Here is a 23115-nt window from a genome sequence, read left to right as displayed (position 1 = left end):
CTCCCCCCCATTTGGGAGCAGGAATCCCGGGCCGAAGGGGACCCCGCTTCCCGCGCCACGGATTGCGACCCGGGCTCCCGGGGGCCGGCGCTTCCCCCCCGCGCCGAATACCGGCCCGCCCGCCCGCTTCGCCCCGCCCGAGGGCCCGCTGAGCGCGGCCGGAGAGGGGCGCGGGGAGGTCCCGGCGGGCGCTGCCCCGACCGCGGCGAGTTCGGGGAGTTGCACTAGTTGGCGGGGCGATGGAGGAGCAGGAGCGGGGGTCGGCGCTGGAGAAGAACGTGGCGGAGCTGACGGTCATGGACGTGTACGACATCGCGGCGCTGGTGGGCCACGAGTTCGAGCGGGTCATCGACCAGCACGGCTGCGAGGCCATCGCGCGCCTCATGCCCAAGGTCGTGCGCGTCCTGGAGATCCTGGAGGTGCTGGTCAGCCGCCACCACGTCGCGCCCGAGCTGGACGAGCTGCGCCTGGAGCTGGACCGCCTGCGCCTCGAGAGGGTGGACCGCATCGAGAAGGAGCGCAAGCACCAGAAGGTGGGCCGCGGCCGCGGGGGGCCCCTCCGGGCCAGGGGCCCGTCAGCGCGGGGCGCGCGCACGGACGGGAAGGCAGGGACCCCAGGAGGGACGGGGTGGGGGGTGGGGGGCCTGGCCCGCTCTTGCCCAGCCGGGGACACTGTCCTGTACCCCCCGGGGATGAAGGGCAGTTCTGTGGAGTCAGACCCGAGTTCCAATCCCACCTTGACCATTCAATAGCTGTGTGACCTCAGGCGGAGTTCCTTAACCTCTCTGGGCTTGATTTCCTCGCACGTCCCATGGTGACGGTAATAGGAGCCAACTTAGAATAAAACGTAACGAGATAGCATCTAAACGGCCCAGATAATATTACATTTTTTCAGAAATGGGATCAGCTTCCTGCCCTTCCCTGTCACCCAGGAAGAGGAGATACAGCCCCCTTTTTTCCTGATATCTCAGGGCCCCCCAGAGAGCAGAGGGGGTGTGGCTTCCAGCGCCTGGGGGACCCGGGTCCCGGGTTCCTCTTGGCAAATCGCTTCCCAGGCTTCCTCCTGGGTCATCAGCCTGTGCTCCCGGGCGCTCTCTCCCCCTGGATTTTATCTTGTTCTCACAAAGCTGTGAGGAAGGAGTGATCTTCATCTCACAGATGAAAACACTGAGGGTGTGTGGGGGGGAAGGACCTGTCCCACCTTAGTGCTGCGAGAGCCGGTCCCCAGTGAAGATCATTCTCGTGTCTCTGGTGGTTTAAGTTGGGGGAAGGGTGCCCACTGGCGTGGCTCAGTGGTTGAGCGTCAGCCTAGGAACCAGGAGGTCCCAGTTCGAATCCCGGTCAGGGCACAGGCCCGGGTTGCGGGCTCCATCCCCAGTGTGGGGCGTGCCGGAGGCAGTCGGTCCGTGATTCTCTCTCATCATGGATGTTTCTCTCTCTCTCCCTCTCCCTTCCTCTGAATCAATAAAAATATATTTTAAAAGAGTGAATTGGGGGAAGGCAATGAAATGGGGCAGATTTAAAGCTAAGCCTCTGCCCTGTGAACAAGAATCCCTATGGGCCGGTGACTCAGGGCCTCCCCTCTGGGCCAGGCGTCCAGCTCAGGTGCCTGGAGAGGAGGAAGTGGGAGACTGGTGTCCGGTCAAGCCCTCCGCTCCGGGAAGCTCCTGTCAGACACCTTCCGCCTGGGAACAGGGGGAAACGCCTTTCCTGGGGCCCAGGTGCCTGGCAGGCTCCGGCTTGCTGTGTGGCCTCAGGAAATACACTGTGCCTCTCTGAACCTCCCAGCAGGCCGTCGCCTACGGCCTAGTGCAGTGATGGCGAACCTATGACACGCGTGTCAGAGGTGACACGCAAACTCATTTTTTGGTTGATTTTTCTTTGCTAAATGGCATTTAAATACATAAAATAAATATCAAAAATATAAGTGTTTTACAATGGTTGCAAATATCAAAAAATTTCTATATGTGACACGGCACCAGAGTTAAGTTAGGGTTTTCCAAAATGCTGACACGCCGAGCTCAAAAGGTTCGCCATCACTGGCCTAGGAGGTCCTTTGAGGTCTGAGTGTTTTTTCACGGAAAATAGCCCGGGCCCAGGCCGTGTCTGCAGTCTTTTTTTTTTTTTAATAAATGTGTTTTTTGTTTGTTTGGTTTTTTGTATATTTTTATTATTGATTTTTTTACAGAGAGGAAGGGAGAGGGATAGAGAGTTAGAAACATCGATGAGAGAGAAACATCGATCAGCTGCCTCCTGCACACCCCCCACTGGGGATGTGCCCGCAACCAAGGTACATGCCCTTGACCGGAATCGAACCTGGGACCCTTGAGTCCTCAGGCCGACGCTCTATCCACTGAGCCACACCGGCTAGGGCGGTGTCTGCCGTCTTAACCGGAGGGCAGGTCGTGGGAAGCTGAGAGCACCTGCGTGTGAGGCTGGACTGGGCTTGTCCTCAGAGGTCCCTGTGCCCTGGGGTCAGGAAGGAAACTCAAGCTCCCAGGCCACCCCGCCAGCTCGACGGCGCCTGGTGCTGCAGCTGATGTCGCGATTCCCAGGGCAGGGACGTTGGAGCCAGACAGCCTGGCTTCCAGCCCTCCCACTCACGGGCTGTGTGATCTTGGGCAAGTCACCGCGCCTCTCTGTGCCTCAGTGTCCCCAGCTGTGAAATGGGATAACACTGCCCACCTCGTAGGGTTGTGGTGAGGACTCTAGAGCTTCATGTATGTCATATATGTTCATGTATGTTAAGCGCTGGGGACAGAGCCCAGCTCATTGCGAGGGCCTTGTCTGTTAGCATTGTCTTTAGGCCCGAAGAGGTTTTCACTGGCATCAGGGACCCCACCTCCATCCCAGGCACCCCGACTCCTGCCCCAGGGGGCTCCATCTCTCAGAGAGGGGAGGATCTTTGAAACCCTCTCATGGCTCTTTTTTTTTTTTTAATTTTTTTTAATTTATTGACTTCAGAGAAGGGAGAGGGAGAAAGAGAGAAACATCAACGATGAGAGTGAATCATTGACCGGATGCCTCCTGCATGCCCCCTACTGGGGATGTGCCCTGATTGGGAATTGAACCCCGAACTCCTGGTTCATAGGTCTGTGCTCAACCACTGAGCCACACTGGCCCGGCCCCTCACGCTTCTTAACAGGGACCAAGGAGCTTAGCCCAGGCCACACAGAGTCCTAGCACCATGTCCGCACCCCCGGCTTCGGTCCTTCTGCAGCGGGGACGCCCCCCCGGGAGACGGCGGGGGCCACCAGGCCTGGAGGGGTGGAATGCCCGGCCAGCTGCCCTTGTCGCCCCGGGAAGGCTGTCGGCCAGGAAGCCAGCACCAGTGCGCTCAGGGGCAGGGCCTGTTTGTAAACACTGAGGAGGAGGCTCATCGATCCCAGGACAACAGCCTTGTCCCCAGCCCAGCCCCAGCCCCTTTCATTTGTTTTCCTGGGGAACTGAGAGAGTCCTCCGGTCCCACCCCGCCCCGCCCCGCCCCGCCCCTGCAATCTCAGAGGCTCTTCAAGGTGTTATTTCCACAATGTGGAAAATGTCCTCGATCTTATCCCTCCCTCCCTCCCTCCTTCCTTCGCCCTGGTTACTGAGTCTGCAAGCCCTTTGACAAGTCACAGCACGCTTCACGCCTCCCGGGGGGCCTGTGAGAGAGAGAGGGAGAGCGGGGTCCTCACCTGGTGGGGGGTGGGCACGGGGAAGGCAGGAAACACAGGTGTTGGCAAGCAGTGGCTGTGGGCCCAGTGGCATGTAATGTAAGTAGCACATATTGTTTATTCGTTAGACAGAGACATTTATTGAGTACCTACTGTGCGCCTGACACTGTTCTGGGAGAGAGCAGTGACCGCAGTAGGTGAGGTCTTGGCCCTCAGGGACCCACCTGGCCAGCACAGTGCTGCCCCATGGAAATGCAGTGTGGCTTGTCACATTGATGAAGAGACACAGATGAGGTTAATTTTAATAACATACCTTATTAAAAATATTTTTATTTCAGAGAGGAAGGGAGAGGCAGAGAGGGATAGAAACATCAGTGGTGACAGAGAATCCTGGATCGGCTGCCTCCTGCACGGCCCCCACTGGGGATCGGGTCCGCAACCAGGGCCTGTGCCCTGACCGGGCATCGAACCCAGGCCCTGCCCTTCACCTCTCCTGTGACCTTGAGCCAGCTGTGCGAGTTCCTAGTTACTGCCCCCCTTTTCCCTGTGCCGTGAGCTTCCTAAAGAAGGGGAGCGGAGTTAGGAGCTTATTCCGGAGACACACGGAGGCGATGCTGCCGTCCGGCCCCCGGGCCAGCTGGTGACGGGCCGTGGGAGGAACCCGCTGTGGGAGGAGTCGCCGCAGCCCTTCCTGCTGCTGGCACTTCCAGGCGGTCTGCGTCCAAGAACCATTCACCCTCACGAGGGCCCTTGGGGGGACAGGTTACACTCCTTGCCTCGTATCCCCGGCTCCCAAAGGTTGAATGTTTGTCCAACGTCAGCTAGGACCTGGCGGAGACAGTCCGATCCAGGTAAGCAGGCTCCGGTGTCCGCGCCTTCACCAGCGTTCTGTGCGGGCAGCGGCGATAATGCTGCCGAGTTTGCAGTTTTACAAAATGCCAGGTTTTTCGGTAACAGCTTTATTGAATGTAATTTGCATATGATGCAACTTACCCCTTATAGCATACGACTCCATGGTTTTAGTCATTTCGCAGAGCCGTGCAACCATCACTGCAGTCCGTTTTGGAACATTCTCATTGCTCAGAAAAGAAAACCCATATGGCCCTTGCCGGGGTGGCTCAGTGGGTTGGGCGTCATCCGTGCACCACAAGGTTGCTGGTTCGATTCCCAGTCAGGGCGCATGCCCAGGTTGCGGGCTCGATCCCTGATGGGGGGCGCGCAGGAGGTGGCTCTTTCTCCTCTCCCTTCCTCTCTCTCTAAAAAACACACCCGTATTCCTTAATAGTCGTTCCTTACCCGCCTCCAGCCTCTGCCCCGGGCAGCGGCCAGGCTGCTCTGCCTGTGGATTTATCTACTCGGCACATTTCCCAGGAGTGGATCCTGCACTGTGTGGGCCTCCGTGTCTGGCCGCTTTCACTTAGTGGATGTTTTGTTTTTGTTTTAATATTATTTTATTATTTTTTAAATGTATTTTTATTGATTTCAGAGAGGAAGGGAGAGGGAGAGAGAGATAGAAACATCCACGATGAGAGAGAATCATGGATCGGCTGCCTCCTGCACGCCCCCTACTGGGGACCGAGTCCGAAACCCGGGCCTGTGCCCTTGACCCGAATTGAACCCGGGACCCTTCAGTCCGCAGGCCGACGCTCTATCCACTGAGCCACACCAGCCAGGGCTAGTGCGACGTTTACCAGGTTCATCCACGTTGTGGCAGGTGTCGGTGCTTCGCTCCTTTCCACGGCTGAGTAATGTTAGGGCTCCTCAGCTGAGGGGAACTGAGGCTCGGGGTGGCTCAGGAACTGGCCCAGGAGCTCGAAGAGATGCCCGTGTGAGACGTACGAGGAACTCTGGGCCAGCTGGCAGCCCCCGGGGTCTTTGCAGCCTCTTGCTCCCTGGAGAGAAGTCTGTCCTGACTGAGGGTCTGTCCAAAGGTCAGGGGTGTGGGCTCCCCAGAGCGGCTGGGCCTGTGAGGCCCCATCTCCGGGGGCTGCTCCTTCCTCCATCCTGTCCAGACAGGTAGCAGGTGCCGCGCGAGCCTGTGGCGGACCTTGGGCAGGTCTCACCTGGGCAGGTCCAGACAGGAAGGGCGCCTCCTGTCGTTTGCAAAGTTGCCATGGGGGCCGGTGTGCCCGATGCCCCAGCCCGGCAGGCCCTGACCCCGCGCCCGCGCCCGCGCAGGAGCTGGAGCTGGTGGAGGACGTGTGGCGGGGGGAGGCGCAGGACCTCCTGTCCCAGATCGCCCAGCTGCAGGAGGAGAACAAGCAGCTGATGACCAACCTCTCCCACAAGGACGTCAGCTTCTCCGAGGAGGAGTTCCAGAAGCACGAAGGTAGGAGGGGGGGGTGGGGGGGGGCGCGGGAGAAGGCTGTTCCCACGCCCATCACAAAATACCACGTGCGGGCGGGCGCACGTACAGTGCGATTGAAACTTCGTGGCCAATGCTCAGAAGTCAGTATTTTGTGGAAGAGCCACACTCAAGGGGCCAAAGAGCCGCATGTGGCTCCCGAGCCACAGTTTGCCGACCACTGGGCTAGAGCATCGGCCTGCAGACTGAAGGGTCCCGGGTTCGATCCTGATCGGTCGCAGGCTTGATCCCTGGCCCTGGTCAGGGTGCATGTGGCAGACAACTAATCGATGTGTCTCTCACATCGAAGTTTCTCTCTCTCTATCTCTCCCCGTCCCTTCCACTCTCTCTAAAAAATAATCAATGGGAAAAATATCCTCAGGTGAGGATTAACAACAACAAAAATGATACACCCAAAATTCTTGGGTTCTGGGCAGACAATGCCACCACCAGGGCAGGAGGACCCTGAGCTGGCGTGACTGGCGTGACTGGCCTGGCCCAGCCTGGGGTCCCTCACCAGCAGAACACTGTCCCCCAGGACCCCTGGAAGGCTCAGACGTGGCACTGTCCAGTGAGGAAGTGCTGATGTGGGGTGGACGGAGCGGGGAGCTGCGCAGGGGCGAGCGGGCAGGGCGGGGGCTCACCTGCAGGTCTCGCTGCCCCTCCCAGGCATGTCGGAGCGGGAGCGGCAGGTGATGAAGAAGCTGAAGGAGGTGGTGGACAAGCAGCGCGATGAGATCCGCGCCAAGGACCGGGAGCTGGGCCTGAAGAGCGAGGACGTGGAGGCTGTGAGTGACCAGCCCACCCGTGTCCCTCCTCCCGGCCAGCAGGTTCCAGCCAGAGACAGAGCTCCCTCAGGGGGCTCCCCGTCCCCCCGGGTCTCGCTCCGTGGGCTCCGTGGGGTGCGGATCCTGCCTGAGGCCTGGCGGGCCCGGCCCTGGAACAGCGGGAGGGACCTGCCTCCTGCCACCCACACCCTGGGGAGGCCCCAGGCCCGCTCAGCCTTGGCTCTGACCCTGAGGCTTCCCCCTGGAGTGCATGGTTCCCGGAGCCCGCCCACTCGCGCCCCCCAGGCTGCTGCAGGGACCCGTGCAGCGGGGCGGGGGGGGGTCTCTGCCTGAGTTGGGAAAGCACACCCCTTTCTTGCCTGGCCAGCGTGGCTCAGTGCTTACGCATTGACCTATGAACCAGGAGGTCAGGGTTCGATTCCGGGTCAGGGCACAGGCCCAGGTTGTGTGCTCGATCCCCAGTGTGGGGCGCGTGCAGGAGGCAGCCGATCCATGATTCTCTCTCATCATGGATGTCACTATATCTCTATTCCTCTCCCTTTCTCTCTCTCGAAAACCAGTAAAAACGTAATTTAAAAAAAAACAACACACACACCCCTTTCTCCAAACATGTTACTTCCATCTGCTGGGAAATTGTCTTCCTGTACTAACAAGACACGCATCTTCCATCTGCCGTAAAGTTTCCACAGTAAATAGACACATCGCCCGTCTCTGGCACCGGCGGAGCTATGTGAACACATGTCAAACCCATGAAGACGTGGGCAGGACGAGTGGCACGCGCCGGGTGGTCTGCCTCGTGCGTGCGCGGCGTGAGCCCCGCGGGGCGCCCCCTCAGTGGCCTTTCTCTCCCCGCAGCTGCAGCAGCAGCAGACGCGGCTGATGAAGATCAACCACGACCTCCGGCACCGCATCACGGTGGTGGAGGCGCAGGGCAAGGCCCTGATCGAGCAGAAGGTCGAGCTGGAGGCCGACCTGCAGACCAAGGAGCAGGAGATGGGCAGCCTGCGGGCGGAGCTCGGGAAGCTGCGGGAGCGGCTGCGGGGCGCCCCCAGCCAGAACGGCGAGGAGGAGCCCGAGGTGAGTGCACGCCGCTCGGGCTGCCTTTTCCCCGTGACGCCTTACGGGACGGAGGCCCAGAGAGCGCGAGCTGCTGCCTGGAGGACACACAGCGGGGGGTAGAGGCAGGTCTGGGCCCCCAGCGTTGTAGCCCAGAGTAGGCGGCTCAGAGGTGGTTACAGGCACCTGCCATTCTCCATCCATTCATTCATTCACTCACTCATTCACTCATTCATTCCAGTAACTACGGATCATACTGCAAGATCATAGCAGCACTGCTCACAGTAGTCAGAAGGTAGAAACAACCTGCATGTCCATTGATGATTCGTGGATAAACCAAGCGTGGTCTGTCCAATCAGTGGAATATTACTCAGCCATGAAAAGGAATGAAGCGCTGACACACGCCATAACATGCATGAACTTAGAAAACATGCTACATGAAAGTAGCCAACACAAAGGCCACATGCTGCATGATTCCAGGGACTTGAGGTCGAGAACAGGCAAATCCACAGAGCAGAAAGCGGACGGTGGCTGCAGGGTCTGGGGGCCAGGGGGCGGGGGGCGATGGGGAGTGAGTGCTAATGGCGACGGGGTTTCCCTTGGGTGATGAAAATTTCGGGAATTAGTGGTGATGGTCACACAATTCAATGGACTAAAAACACCGAATTCTGTACTTTTAAAAGAGTGGATTTTATGGTACATAAATTACATTTTATTTTTTAAATAATTTTATTGATTTCAGAGAGGAAGGGAGAGGGAGAGAGAGATAGAAACATCCGTGATGAGAGAGAATCATGGATCAGCTGCCTCCTCCACGCCCCACACTGGGGATGGAGCCCGCAACCCGGGCCTGTGCCCTGACTGGGAATCGAACCCTGACCTCCTGGTTCATAGGTCGACACTCAGCCACTGAGCCATGGGCCAGGCTTGTGTGGTCTTTTAAGTACGCAAGGAAAGCAGACAGGAGCCATCGGGTGAGGCCGGGTTTCGGGCTGAATTCGCACAGTCGGTCCCCTTTGCTGGGCCTGGGGCACAGGAAGTGGCCATGACGGGCCCAGGCAGCAGGGAGCGTGCGCAGGGGGCCAGGCCTCGGGATGGAGGCCCTGATGGAGGCGTGACCCCCTGACGCCTCTCTGCACAGGCCCCACTGCTTGTCGGCCGGGCTCCCGGACCTCCCCAGGGAGCAGCGGGGCCGGGCCTCTCCCTCCGGCTGTGCCCAGGGCGCCTCCTGGGAGCAGCGGACAATCCGAGATAACCCAGGCCACCTGCACGGTCCCTGGTGCCGTAAGCCTAGAAGGCCCGCTGCCGATCGGCCGATGGCGGCTGGGACGGGCCGATCGGGGCTGCCCCAGGCACTGCATCAGGACCCGTGGCCTCCAGAGAAGCCCGAGCCCCCAGCTGTCCCTCCTCTGCCCCCCGGGCAGCGGCCCCAGAGGCAGGACCTGATGGCAAAGCTGCCTGGGAAGCCCCCACGTTCTAAGGGGCGGCCCCAGAGGCAGGACCTGATGGCAAAGCTGCCTGGGAAGCCCCCACGTTCTAAGGGGCTCAGACACTCGCTGTGAAACAGCCTTCCCTCCTCCAGAGAGGAAGTGCTCGGGCTCCGAGGAGCCTTCGGTGGGGCTGAGGGCAGCCTCTGGGCTGAGCAAGGGGAGACGCCGGCTTGAGAGCAGTGTTTATAGGGGCCCCCATGTGAGCAGTGTTTATAGGGGCCCCCCAGTCCGGCGGGAAGGGCTCCTAGGCATATTGTTGGGTTATCGAGGGCGAGATGGAGAAACACAGGCGCGGAGAGGGGCCGGCAGCGCACCCAAAGGCCTCTGGGAAGGGAAGCCTCTCAGTTTACTTATATATTTTAATTGATTTCAGAGAGGCAGGGAGAGGGGCCGAGAGACGGAAACAGCAGTGATGAGAGGGAATTACTGATCAGCTGCCTCATGCACGCCCCTGCACCCTGAGCATGTGCCCTGACCGGGGCGAACCGTGACCTCCGGGGTCATGGTCGGCCACCTGGCAGCCCCAGCCAGGCTCATTGTGTGAACGTACTCATTCGTGTCAGATCAGGCTGACGTAGAGCACTGTGTGGGTGAGGGTGTGCGCGTGCTGCCTGGTTGGTTACTGTGCTGCAGTGTGAGGCCACCGTAGTGTCAGCTCAGCTTCCGTCACGCACGGCACTGCCCTTTCCTTTCTGTGGTGGGAAACCCGCCGGCGTCTGGTCCGCTGGTGGCACTTCCCGGCTCTGGGCAGCCTCTTGAGGGCTTCTCGCCTTCCCGGGCGGGGGGACTCCTCACATGGCCCCTCCCAGAGACTCGGGAACCTGGGACCTGCCCCAGTGACAGCAGGACCCGAGTTCCGGGGAGGGAGGGCCTGGAGGGAGTGTGTGAGCCTGAGATGGGGCCACCAAAGGGGCCCCTGATGCCTCAGGGTCCGAGGCCGAGAAGGAAAAAGCTGTGGGAGTCAGCAGCCGTGGGAGGAGCAGGTACGGAGAGTGGCAGCTACGCAGCAACAGTGTCGCCGTGCGGGTCCACTGTGACCCAATCTTCCCATTTTTATCCAAAAGGAAGCCCAGAACCTAAGCTTTAGTGTGAAGTCTTCTGATCTAAACTTTTTGGCCACTGATTAGAAGTCTTAGAATACAGTCAAAGGAGCTCCAGTGTCGCAATCGGTTAGCGCGCGGTACTTATACAGAATACAGTCAGAGCCAAATAAAATGAGGGGCAGAGACGGGGGGTGGAGGGAGGCATAGTTCCTAGCAAACTCCTACACATCCGTCAAGACCCCATGCACAGAGACCGCATCTGCAGTAACGCCTTCTGCGACCCTCTGTTAGAGCTGGGTGTCTCGCACCCTTTCACTCTGCTTGTTACCGTGTAAGTTTCCATTTATGTGGCTCTTTCCTCCACATGCACATTCCTGTCTGATTCATCTCCTTAGCTCAGTGGCCAGCAGCACAAAGTTAACGCTTCACACATACTGAATGCGTGTTAGACATTCAAGGACGCTCCGTGGTTAACCTGGGCAGGGGAAGAGAAATGTCGCCGTTAGTGAGCTCCTGCTGTGTACCGGGCACCGGCCACACGGGTCGTGGGTGGGGGCACCCTCAGAGTCTAGCTGTGCAGAGGGCTGCCATGACCACAGCCCAGCTGGAGGCGTGCCCCGCACACGCGCTTTCCTGGGAGGCGAAGTCCTCCAGCACGTCCTCCCCTGGTTCCTGGGTGGGCGGGGGCCTACTCTGATCCCCAGCTGGTGTGTGTGTGGGGTGGGGGTGTCAGGTTTGGGTTTCCTGCTGCCCTGCTGCCTCTGCTGCTTGCTGACTCCGGGTCACCCCCTCCCCCCTCCCCCCCTTGCCTGCCAAGCGGCCCTTCTGTCACCTGACCTGCCCCGAGGGGGGGGTGTCTCCTTTCAGGTGTCCTTTCCCAGAACAGCCTGTCCGCTCCCAGGATGCCTTCTGGAGCCCAGCATCCCAGCCGCGCCCCTGACTCAGGCCGCGTCCCCTTGGCCTGTGCCGCTGTGGGGTGTTTGTTTTGGGGGGTCGGGGAGGGTCTTTATTTCAGTCCCTCATTCTCCTGTTCTGGAGCGGAAGTTCCCTCTTGTCCTGAGTTTTTCCTCCTTTTTTTAATTTTATTGATTTCAGAGAGTAAAGGAGAGAGAGAGAGAGAAACCAATGAGAGAGAGAGAGAAACATCAATGATGAGAGAGAATCATGGATCGGCTGCCTCCTGCACGTCCCCCACTGGGGATGGAGCCTGCATCCCGGGCCTGTGTCCCGACCGGGAATCGGGAACCGAACCGGGACCTGGTTCATAGGTCGACGCTCAACCACAGAGCCATGTCAGTGGGCTTATCGTCATTTGTTTAAAGTTCCTTTTTCTGGCAGAGGGTGGGAGGACCAGGTTTGGATCTGGCCTGGATCAGGTGACTTAGCATGCTGGGATCCATCCGTGGGACCCTCTCCCCGCCTACACCCCCTGAGCTGAGCTTCCACTGAACCCCAAGGAACGTGCCCACGGCCACGGGGGAGAAAGGGCTCGACCAGAAGGCTGGTCGCAAGTGGGAAGAGGCATGTGACTTAATCACAAATGAAAAGGTAGAGCGAATTATGCGCAGGCGCTGATCCCAGCTGCTCTGGCCCGATCCATCGATCGATCTATCGATCGATCGCAGTGGTCTGAGTGAGGCTGGGAGAGGGACACAGGCGGGTCTGAGGTGGCGGCCTTGGTGTGCGGATTCTCCTCCTTGGCCGCCTCTGAATGCAGCTGGTAATGAAACCCCGAGTCAGGTGGGGAGGCGCGGGGTCTGGGTGTCCGGTTGGGTAATTGAGAAGGCGGACAATGGACAGGTGGCCGCCGGCTTTCGGCTTTCGTCCCCAGAGGACTTCACAGAAGGGGAGCGGAGGCCGCGGGAGCCTAAAATAGCGCCCTGGGCGAGCCGCTGGGGCCCGGAGGGTGGGCAGTGGGCGGGACAGGATGCGGCCAGGAGCTCAGCAGCATCTCTGCCTCCTGCAGGCGGAGCCTGGCCGGGAGGAGAGCATCTCGGAGGCAGAGAAGGCGGCCATGGACCTCAAGGACCCCAACCGCCCCCGCTTCACGCTGCAGGAGCTGCGGGACGTGCTGCACGAGAGGAACGAGCTCAAGTCCAAGGTGTTCTTGCTGCAGGAGGAGCTGGCGTACTATAAGAGGTGAGCGTCGGGAGCCCCGGCGGCCCCCGGGGTCGTGCGGAGCCTGGGGACAGTGAGCTCCTAGAAGACAAGGGTTGCATCTGCGTCTGTTCTGGGGCCTCTCTCTGGCCGAAGTCTCACTCTGGGCAGGCTTCATGGAGGAGGTGGCATTTGAACGGGGCCTGCTCTACAGGAGAGGGTACCCTTCAGGACGGGGGCGGGGGGAGGTGGAGGGGCGGGTGGCGTATTCCAGACGGGAGGAAACACAAAGGCCTGGAGACCAGCATTTTCAGGAAACAGGAAACAGGAAGTACAGTGGCACCTCGTTTCTCGAACTTACTTGGTTCCGGAGGCTGTTGGAAAGCCGACTCTTTTTTCCTATTAGAAATCGTGTAAATTGAATTAATTCGTTCCAGACCCCAAATGATTCCGTTTTAACCTTTCTCATATACAGAACTTGTCTCTTGTGCTGTTGAATCTGTAAAGAAACACTTTAAAAACTAAGAGGACACGAAATGTCAATGAGCATTTAACGAAAAGGAAAGGAAATTACAGTAAAAAAGGGAAATGTAACGATCATGATAAGCAGCAACAGAAGCAAAAGGAACCTGTTCTAGAACAGCTTCTAAGCCTTTCCCAGCGTGACTCGCTGAGACGTTCAGTGGGAAACCCTCGCTCCCGCGCGTTCTCTCCTCTGTCTCCCGAGGTGCTGGCTGCGCGTACGGGTATCGGCCCGAAAGGGCGCCGGGTGGAGAAGGGAATTGTTCGAGATGGGGGACGGTCTAGAAACGAGGTTCCACCGTAGTTCTCTTTGGCTGGAATCTTCAAAGGAAACTGGAAATGGAGATGTGGGTCCGTCCCTGCGATGCCGCACAGGGTCCCAGAGCCAAGGGGTCCCAGGCCCCTGTGCCCGTCGCCTGCAGGGCCCGCCTCCCTGCTCACTGCCATGCCCCCCCCCAGGGGCAGCCCCCCCAGGCAGAGGCCACCGGTGCCAGCCTCCGGGGCCCCCTTATTCCAAGTGCAAGTCCTCCCAGGCCACCAGACAACACCCTTCTGGAATGTCCCAGCTCTCCTGGAATTTTTGACGCTTGCCTTCCGCCTCTCACCCCCTTCCAGTGAAGAAATAGAAGAGGAAAATCGAATACTCCAGCCCCCGCCCATCGTCCACCCGAGGATGTCCCCCCAGCCGGAGTCTGGGATCAAGCGACTGTAAGTGACGAGCTTCCGGCCCACGGCTGCTCGCTGGCGGCTGCCCTGGCGGCTCCCTGGCCTCACGCCTCCTGGGCACCTGCTCCAGGGCCAGGCTTGTCACTAACCAGCTCCCGCTGAGACAGGCCTAACCGGGCGCGTGGGGCCTGCCCTTCACTTGAGTTCACCTCTTTGTGGGTGCCGAGTCCTCCTGGGGTCCCTGGGCAGAGGTGTGGGGAAGGCTTGCTTGAGTGGGTCTGCTGGGGTGTGTCCTTGAGGCTGGGGGGTGTGTGGCTCGTGCTGCTTAAGGGCTTGGAACCCCAGCTCGAGAGGTCAGGAGTGGGCCCAGGTCCGCCCCGCATCTCTGCGTTGCTCTGGTGACTCACCCACCTGTCCCTCCGTACCTTCATTGATTAGTTATTGGTGCGTAATGCATGCAGGGTCAGGCCCGGGGCGCTGTGAGGACACGCAGGAAAGAGCAGCCTATCTTTGCCCTCAACTAGACTTACAGCTACTGCAGTGTTGTTGGTTTTTAATATATTTTTATTGATGTCAGAGAGGAAGGGAGAGGGAGGGAGAGAGAAACGTCAGTGATGAGAGAGGATCATGGACCGGCTGCCTCCTGCACGCCCCACACTGGGGATCGAGCCCGCAACCCGGGCCTGTGCCCTGACTGGGAATCAAACCTTGACTCCTGGTTCCTAGGTTGATGCTCAGCCACGGAGCCACGCCGGCCGGGCCTACATCCGTGTTTTTTTGCATCAAAAGACCGTTTGAGATTGTGATGAGAGTTTATAAACCAGCTTGGAGCACTTGAGCGAAGTTGTCTTTCCCCCAAGTCGGGTGGCTCCGAGCTGGGACACTTCACCCCATTTCTCAGAAGAAAGTGAGGCCCTGGGAGTCAGGACTTAGCCCAGGCCTTTTGTCTGCCACCCGGGCTGTCCCACCTCCTCCCGGCCCCGGCCCCTGCCCCTCCCCCGGACTTGAGTCGCCAGCTGTGGGCCGGCTGCCCAGTTCCCTTATCTCTCCAGGGCCCACAAGCCCGAGGCGCCACTGTCTGCATTTCTGGGCTGAACCGCTCGAGGGAACCAGAAACTCCGCTGCCAGTCAAAACAATGTGCCCAGAAGACGGTCCAAGAATAGCTTGTGATCGCACAGCTGCTGGCCCCGAGGCCGGCTGGCACTGCCCTGCAGGTCACGTGGGAGCGCCTGAGCGACTCCAGCTCGTCCCCAGTGGACACCAGGCACCGGTGCCCCCTTTGTGTGGCCCCAGCCCCCGTTCGGGGTCCCAGGGACCCACACAGCTGCTTCCTGCAGCTCAGAGCGGAGGGGCCGGCCGAGGCAGGAAGCAGGCAGAGGGGGGCCAGGGAGGCGGCGGGTCAGACAGCGGCCACCAGGGGGGCAGCGGTAGGGGCAGCGGGGCATGCTGTCCTGTCCTCCCCACCACCCTCCCGCTTCAGCCTGGAAATAGCTGGGGCCGCGCCTGGTTTGCCTTCCAGAGTTCAAACCAGCTGCAGGGCACCCAGGACGCAGCTGCCTCCTGGCGGGCCGTTCCCTGGAGGGGGTGCTTCTGCAGGGGCTCCCCCCGGGAGGCAGGGGCGCCCATTCAGGGGCCGCACTGGCCCGTGTCCAGGGCCCCTGCGCATCAGTCTGGCCGGCGTGTGTCCAGGCAGGAGGCCCAGCCATGACTAGGGCCATCCCCGCACAAAGCCTGTGTCTTTGGGGAGCCCTGTCATGCTGAGGGGGTCCTGGCGAAGGTGGGTACAGGACCGTGTGGCTTGGAGCCCCTGGAAAGCTGGCTGTGCCCTCTGGCCTGGCCGGGGGCGGGGCCATCATTTGGCAGAAGGCATCTCCTCTTCTCACCGTCACGTGAGCAGCCGTCCAGAGGGTCCTGCCCTGGTGCCAGCCACTCTGGGGCGCATCAAAGGCGATCCACACACAGAGACTCCCACCCTCGTCCGAGACAGTCCGTTTATGTCCTTTCCCAGCCAACCTCCCAGAAAACCCAAAAAGAGAAAAAGCCAAGCTGTTCAAAATACGCGGCAGTGGATCGGTTGGTGCTCCTGGTTGTCCTGGCCCAGCTAGGGGCCCGAGGCGCCTTCCTGTCCACGGCCGTCCCCGCCCCAGGCCTGCCCTGCCCGTCCCCCCTCGGGGGCTGTCGCCTGCCTGGTTCTCACCTGCCAGGTGGTTTGCTGGGGACCAGGCGGCTTACACCACAGACAGGCTCCTCGCTCTGCAGGCCACAAGTCCAAGGCCAGGGTGTCACAGGTCGTTCCTCCTGAGGCCGAGAGGGAGCGCCTGCCCCCCCTCTCTCCTGGGGCTGGTGTTGGCCTTTGTTGGCTTCTAGAATCTTCACCTGACCTCCCCCTTCCTCCCCACGTGGCCTTCCTTCCTGTGTGCGTGTCCGTCTCCACACCCCCCTTTACAAGGACCCTGTTCCCCTGTAACCTCATCTTAACCAAGTACATCGGCAGGGACCCCGCTCCTACAGGGTCACCATGGGAGGCCCCGGCTTAGGACGGCGTACGGGGGAGGGGGCACAGCTCCGCCCTCCCGGTGTGCGCGCAGGCCTCCTTCCGTGCCTCCTCCTGCTCTTCACCTCTGTCTGTCTGTCTGTCTGTACTTTTCCGAGCAGGATCTTTACAGCCATAATGCCCATGGTAGCGGCTGGCCTGATCCTCGACGACCCCACCCTGCAGCCCGTGCGACGACTCGTGTCCCTCGTAGGCACTGGGTGTTTCTGATCTGGTTTTGAGCTTGGCCTGGGGCGTGTGTGCTGCTGCGGCTGCCGCGGGGCTGGCCCGTGCCCTTGGCCGCGCTGGCTGCATGGCCGCCACCTGCGTGTCCCCGGGGCAGTGGGTGTGGAGCGCGGGCTCAGACGTGCCGCTCACGGCGCCCGATGTGCTCGCCTCGTGTGGCCTGGACGTCCCGGCTCTGCCACCGATAACTCTGTCTTTTCTGTTTCTGTTCTAAACCCACCTTGTCCGTGGTCCAGTAAAGAAGGTCCTTTAAGTGACGGGTCAGTAACCACGCCCACTGCGACCCCCGCCCCTCCCCCACCCCCGCGATACTAACCCGTGTTCTCAGTCTTCACGCCCAGCTTTCTAAACTGCTGTGTTTGCCAAGCTGACGTCAGGAAGCTAGTCCATCTGGCTTTTTAAAAAAATATTTTTAATTGATTTATAGAGAGAGAAACATCCATGAGACAGGAACATCATCGATCGGCTGCCTCCTGCACGCCCCTCACTGGGGATGGAGCCCGCTACCCGGGCCTGTGCCCTGACCGGGAATCGAACCCTGACCTCCTGGTTCATAGGCTGATGCTCAACCCCAGAGCCACACCAGTTGAGCTGATCGGGCTTTTTTTTTAAAAAAAAAAGGAAAAGCAAAGGAGGGGACCTATGTGTTGATTCCGTGTGTCCCCTTGGACGGAAGTGGCACGTGGCTGGCCTGCTTACCTGAGGGGGGCGGAGGGGGCACGTGACAGCTGTGTGGCTGCTGTGTTTGTGGCCGGCTTGATGCCCTGACGACCCCCGGAACAAGCTCACACGTGGCCCAGGGTGCAGGCTGTGCCTCCGTCAGCCCCTCGCGCACCTGTCACAGAAGAGGTCGTAGCCGGGAGGGAGGGCTTCCCGACAGATCCACTCGCCCCAGGCCTGCGAGGAAGGACCACGTATTCCCGCTGGGAGGTGGTTGCAGGGCCGAGTAGCCACGGAGGAGGCCAGTCATGTCACCCGGATGGGACTCACACTGAGCTCCATGGGCCGCAGCACGCGCGCGTGCACACACACACACACACACACACACAGCGAACAGGCGAGCAGACAGGGAACTGCACACAGTGGGTCTGCAGCTGGGGTTTCTCGGTGGCTCCTCCCTGTCCCTGTGCCCGGGAAGCGTGGCTGAGCAGTTGGGTCACTTACCAAGGTCAGAAACCACGACTCGGGAGGAGGAGAACTTGGTGAGGATCGAAGGAACCTGTTGGAGGCGGGGAGGGCGGGACGGGGTTAGAAGCCCTCCAGGGGGGCCAGCCGGGTGGACATCGGGCCCAGGTCTGCCCAGGAGGAGGCCGCAGACCTCGTTGGAAACGGGCCTGTGATGCCACCTTCATCTTCTGGGCATTGGGTGGTGCACTCCGATGGATCAGTGATCAGTAGGCAGCTGTTTCCAAAAGGCCTCGTGGTCTACATTCAGGTGTGTTTTTTTAAAAATATGTTTGTATTGATTTCAGAGACAGGAGAGGGAGAGAGAAACATCAATGAAGAGAGAGAACCATGGATCGGCTGCCTCCTGCACGCCCCCTACTGGGGATTGAGCCCGAAACCTGGGCACGTGCCCTGACCGGGAATTGAACTGGTGACCTCCTGGTTCATAGGTCGACGCTCAGCCACTGAGCCACACTGTCCAGGGCCAGGCTGCAGTCGCCGTTTCTCACAAGGTGACCGCTCCGCCAGGCTTTCACCATAAGTCAGTTTTTGTCGCTCCAGAATGACGCCTCCCAGGCTGCACTCACGTCCGATAGTCACGGTGTTTCCCTAATCGGAGCCACCTGTCCCGTTCACGGGTTTTTAATCGTCTCATTTTCCTTACATCCCTGCTTCTGCCTCCTCCTGAGCAGTAACATCCGTGCCATCGGGGCTCTGAGGTGCGCTGATTCGTTCCATAAACACATCGTAACTACATACGGGAACGTCTGTCCGCCTGCTCGCCCCACGCCGTCTCACACGCGTGGCCTCAGGCTCACCTCCCTGCCTCCTGAGGCCGAGGCAGCCGAGAGGGAGGCTTCCAGCAGCCCTTCGCCTCCACCGGTGGGGCGGCCCTCGTAGGGGGCGGGAGGAGGTGGCGCCTCACAGTCACGTGTGCGCTCCCCATTCACACCGTCCCCTCCGAGGGGCCGTGACCGTGACCCGAATCCCTGCTGCTTTCCAGCTTAACTCCGGCCACACCCCGTGTGCTCCTTCCTCCCGTGCCTGGGTTTGCTCCGCCCCGTCTGCCGCTCTGTGCCCCGAGGGCGGCGCTCACGTCTGTCTTCCCCCGCAGGTTTAGCTTCTTCTCCCGGGACAAGAAGCGCCTGGTCACCACGCAGCGGGGCCCACACGGCCAGGAGTCCTTCGGCCAGTGGGCCCGTGCCCACCGGGACGACGGCTACACGGAGCAGGCACAGGAGGCCCTGCAGCACCTGTGAGCCGGCCGCCCGCCCTCGGACCTGCACCCGCGCCCGTGCCCGGCGCCGCGGGCCTGCCACGGACCCGGCGGCCCAGGGCTCGCGGCCTCGCACACCCTCGGGTCAGGCGCCCCTCAAAACGGAGCCTCAGACAGACTGTCCGCCCCGAGGAAGCACGTGGAGAACTTGCCAGACTCTGCGGAGTGTGCGGACACCCAGGCCCTCCCCGTGTGTCGTAGGTGACTGTGGTCCCTCCGTTTCTATTTAATACGCGTGTGCGCACGGAGGCCAGACTTCTGCATTAACTCGGTAACACAAGCTTCTTTACGCCAAATACACCCCTTGCCGCTGTTGAACTGCCGCGTGGCTGCTGGGGGATTCTAGGGCAGAGGTCCCATGGTCGCCTACGTCTTTTTTTTTTTTTGTCCTCACCAGAGGGTATTTTTCCACTGATTTTTAGAGAGAGTGGAAGGGAGGAAGAGAGACAAGAGAAAGAGACACACATGGATCGGTGGCCTCCCACATGGTCCCCTGTCGGGGATCAAGCCTGCAACCGAGGCACCAGCCCACCCTTCGGTCTGTGGGCCGACGCTCTGTCCACCGAGCCAACCGGCCAGGGCTCACCGGGCGCGTTGAGCGGCACGCACTGAGGCGTCCCGCCTGGAGGTGGCTCAGACAGGGCCTCACCTGGGGGAAGTGGTTCGAACTCCACCTGACCTTGTTCTTCACATGTTCTCCCTGCCGACTCTGTTTCCAAATTGCTGGGGGTTGCTAAGAAACCAGCCATCAGTCAGTTCTCCCTCCCGACTCTGTTTCCAAATTGCTGGGGAGAACCATCAGGAAAGCTGCTGTAGAGCAGGGTGGGGCCTCCTTCCGCCCAGGGCCATTGGATATTCATTACATCATTCTTAGGCCATACAAAATTACCAGCTGAAAAATTAGCCTGCTGTATTTGGTCAAACATTTAATTAACTCACCCCTAGTGCCTTGGCAGGGCCCCACCAAATGATTTCAAGGGGCTCATACAGCTCACGGGCTGGACGTTCCCTACCCTGCTGTAGAGCCTGGTGTTCAGAGCTCACTGCCTGTTGGAATTACTAGAGGCTCAGTGCACGAATTCATGCACCGGTGGGGTCCCTCGGCCTGGCCTGTGGGGATCCGGCCGAAACCAGCTCTCCGACATCCCCCGAGGGGTCCGGATTTTGAAGAGGAGGTTCTCGGGTGACGCATCCTGGAATTGGGCTTTCTCCTCTCTGGTTCTGGATGCATTATCCGAAAACCACAGCTGTCACTGCAGCTCGGCAGGCTCCTGCATCGAGCGTCTGCCCCCTGGTGGTCATTGTGCATCGTAGCTTCTGGTCGGACGGTCGCTTGGGCTTTTATAGATGTAGATTCCCAGAGAGTGAAAAGCACATGCACCAAGGAATCTCCCGCCTGCACCCCGCCTCCTCCACCTTTAGTGGCCCTCCCATACCCGGCTCCCTGGGCACTGCCTCCTCTCTCCCCCCTGACTGTACCCTCCTGAGTCTCCTTTCTTCTCGGTCTTGGGCACTAACTCTTGGCCAGACCTTCTGTCTTCAAGAACCTCATCTCCCCTTGCTGGGTTGGCTCAGTGGATAGAGCGTTGGCCTGCAAACTGAAGGGTACTGGTGGGGTTGTGTGCAGGAGGCAACCCATCGATGTGTTTCTCTCACATCGATGTTTCTCTCTGTCTTTCCCTCTCTTTTCTACTCTCTCTCAAAAAAAGAATCATCCACAGTGCTGAGCTGGGGAAGCCCGGTCCACTGTGTACATGTCTAAGTGGTCCAGGCCCCGATGGGACCGCTTCCCGCCCGCTTCCCTGCCTGCACAGCGCCGCACACCTTCTCGTGCGAGTCCGTCTGCAGAGTAAACCAGAAGCAGGACAGAGGGTGTACGGCTTTGTCATGGTGATGGTGGCTACTAAAGGCTCTGCTATGGGTGGAGGGGGGGTCACCCTTTTTTTTTTAAGTTACCAGGGCCTATGCAAGACTACGTCCAGAGATGAGATCTGAGCATGAGTGTCTTTTAATGTGTTTATTGATTTTTAGAGAGAGGGAGAAAGAGCTAGAAACATCAATGAAGGAAACAGCAACATGGATCGGCTGCCTCCCGCACGCCCCCTGCTGGGGAACTGAGTCCACCTTCCCAGGCGTGAGCCCTGACCAGAGTTCGGCCCGACCACTGAGTCCCACCAGCCAGGCTGTGTTGTTCTGTTTGTTTTATAATATATTCTTATTGATTTCAGAGAGGAAGGGAGAGAGAGAGAGAGAGAAACATCCATGATGAGAGAGAATCATGGATCGGCTTCCTCCTGCAAGTCCCTCGCTGGGGATCGAGCCCACAACCCATGCGTGTGCCCTTGACCAGAATCGAACCTGAGACCTTTCAGTTCGCAGGCCGACGCTCTATCCACTGAGCCAAACCGGCCAGGGCTGTTTTTTAATTCTCACCCGAGGATATTTTTTCCACTGATTTCTAAAGAGAGTGGAAGGGAGGGAGTGGGAGAGAGACATCAGTTGGTTGCCTCCCGCACCCACCCTACCAGGCTGGGAAACCCATGTCCATGCCCTTGACCGGGAATCAAACCTGTGACCCTTTGGTCCACAGGACGACACTCTAGCCACTGAGCCCAACTGGCCAGGGCTCGTTTTTAAATCCCCCATATTCTGATACTCAGGGTTGCAACACCTCAATTGAATTGGTTTCTCATGCCACCTCCCGACACATGCCTCCCTGACGGGAAGCACTCGTCCGGCTAAAGTCCCTACAGCTCTAGCCGGTGGCGGGCTTTTGGCCCATCAGAGGGGGTGAGACATGGGCGAACCAGGAAGGCTTTCCTGCGGGGCTCTAGTCTAAGCCCTGGACATTTACAAAGAAAAGGGCCCGTTTTCCTGAAACCGTGCTAACAGCTGACAGTCATGGAGAGACCCAGCGGGCTCCCCACGGAACAATGAGACCCGTACCCCTAAGGCAAAACCTGCGAACGTGTGCGAGTCTTGATGTTGCCAGACATTCATTCTGCACCAGACATCTTGTTTAAAAAACCTGAACTTTCAAGACAAACTTGCCCAGTGTCGCCTTTATGGATATCGCAGGACAGGCTGGTGCTAACTCAGAGCCCTCAGGAGCGGAGGTCAGTATACCCAGCTCTTAAACGAAGGCCTGGGGGTCAGGAGGGAAGCCACCTTCGGAACTAGGTACAAACCTGCCATTGATTCATCTTCATTTTCATTTCGCTCTTTTTTTTAGAGAGTTTTTTTGAGTTTATTTGAGCCAAACTGTTGACAACTGCTGTGAAGCAGAATCTCAAAGGACTGAGATAATGCTCCGGAGAATGCTTGTTTGGTTTTTACCTTGTTTTATGCATCACAGTCAAAAGAGATTTAAGTGGGTCACATGAACTCCAGTGGCGATCGATGAGGGAGGTGGGAGACCTCTGGAATTGGATAAAAGGTAAAATGATGTGAAAGAGGGGATGTGTGGTCTCCAAGGAGCGGTGCCTGTGCTTTGAGGGGTCCAGGAAAAGGAAAGTGACTGACATCCCAAGGATGAGGGGCCGCGGGCAGAGAGAGAAGAGCATCTCTTGTATAACGTCTAAGTGCGTTAGACATCTAAGGTCGCCATCACCATCACCACATCGGTCGGCAGAGGGAGGGAGAGGGAGAGAGAGAAACATCAATGAGGAGAGAACCATGGATCGGCTGCCTCCGGCACGCCCCCCACTGGGGATCCAGCCCACAACCCAGGCAGGTGCCCTGACCGGGAATCTAACCCTGACCTCCTGGTACACTCGAGCCACCAGAACAGACCTGTACTCAGCACTCCTAGTGCGAGGCCAGTCCCGGGGGCACCTTTTGTTGGAAATGCTAATAAGAGCTTTATACCCAATTGAAATTCTACTCCCAGAGAAAACTGGGCGATTCCCGCCTCAAGAAACTTATTTCTGAACGGGCTGAAACTGACCAGGGTGCGGCGCATGGAGGAGGGGCTTCTCTCCGACGGAATGGCCGTGGCAGGGGCTGGCCGGCCCTGAACCCAGGCGCTCCTGGGTCACCACTTCCCACTCCTTGGCCTGTGTTCCAGCTCCAGGTGGCCCAGCAGCTGCTGCCCAGCCCGGGGTTGTGTCCGCGTTCCAGCAGGGGCGGCAGGAAGCTGGTGGGGTGGCGCCTAAGCCCCACACATGACATGAGCCGCAGCTGCTTCGCCTGGCCTCACCCGCCGGCCGCCGGGCTCTCATCAGACAGACG

At 59.4% G+C, this 23115-nt stretch overlaps 1 protein-coding gene across 3 annotated transcripts; it reads left to right on the top strand.

Moving 5' to 3' along the window:
* Nucleotides 1–97: 97 nt before the first annotated feature.
* On the top strand, nucleotides 98–19203 carry RILPL1 (Rab interacting lysosomal protein like 1). 3 transcript variants are annotated; one of them, XM_014448258.2, is made up of 8 exons: nucleotides 98–533; nucleotides 5835–5985; nucleotides 6670–6788; nucleotides 7644–7865; nucleotides 12344–12516; nucleotides 13612–13704; nucleotides 16319–16406; nucleotides 18724–18860. In XM_014448258.2, exons 1-8 carry the CDS (start codon nucleotides 240–242, stop codon nucleotides 18727–18729), a joined length of 1146 nt encoding a protein of 381 aa, XP_014303744.1. In that variant the 5' UTR covers nucleotides 98–239; the 3' UTR covers nucleotides 18730–18860. The 3 variants fall into 3 exon arrangements, with proteins under 3 accessions (XP_014303744.1, XP_006106315.1, XP_023602836.1); XM_006106253.3 differs by lacking the exon at nucleotides 16319–16406 and having other exon boundaries at nucleotides 18724–19203; XM_023747068.1 differs by lacking the exons at nucleotides 13612–13704; nucleotides 16319–16406; nucleotides 18724–18860 and adding an exon at nucleotides 12950–13102 and having other exon boundaries at nucleotides 128–533.
* Nucleotides 19204–23115: the final 3912 nt, after the last annotated feature.

The sequence above is a fragment of the Myotis lucifugus genome, unplaced genomic scaffold (genome assembly GCF_000147115.1).
Source record: "Myotis lucifugus unplaced genomic scaffold, Myoluc2.0 scaffold_790, whole genome shotgun sequence".
Classification (NCBI taxonomy): domain Eukaryota; kingdom Metazoa; phylum Chordata; class Mammalia; order Chiroptera; family Vespertilionidae; genus Myotis; species Myotis lucifugus.
The sequence above is the reverse complement of the archived record's forward strand: the minus strand, read 5'-3'. Positions and strand labels throughout refer to the sequence as shown.

What these genes read in the sequence shown, in the direction of transcription:
- RILPL1 (XM_006106253.3), top strand. Translation starts at nt 240, where the DNA reads ATGGAGGAGCAGGAGCGGGGGTCGGCGCTGGAGAAGAACGTGGCGGAG. An exon ending in AGAGCGAGGACGTGGAGGCT is followed by an intron (nt 6,789 to 7,643) that starts GTGAGTGACCAG and finishes CTCTCCCCGCAG; the next exon opens with CTGCAGCAGCAGCAGACGCG. An exon ending in GAGCTGGCGTACTATAAGAG is followed by an intron (nt 12,517 to 13,611) that starts GTGAGCGTCGGG and finishes ACCCCCTTCCAG; the next exon opens with TGAAGAAATAGAAGAGGAAA.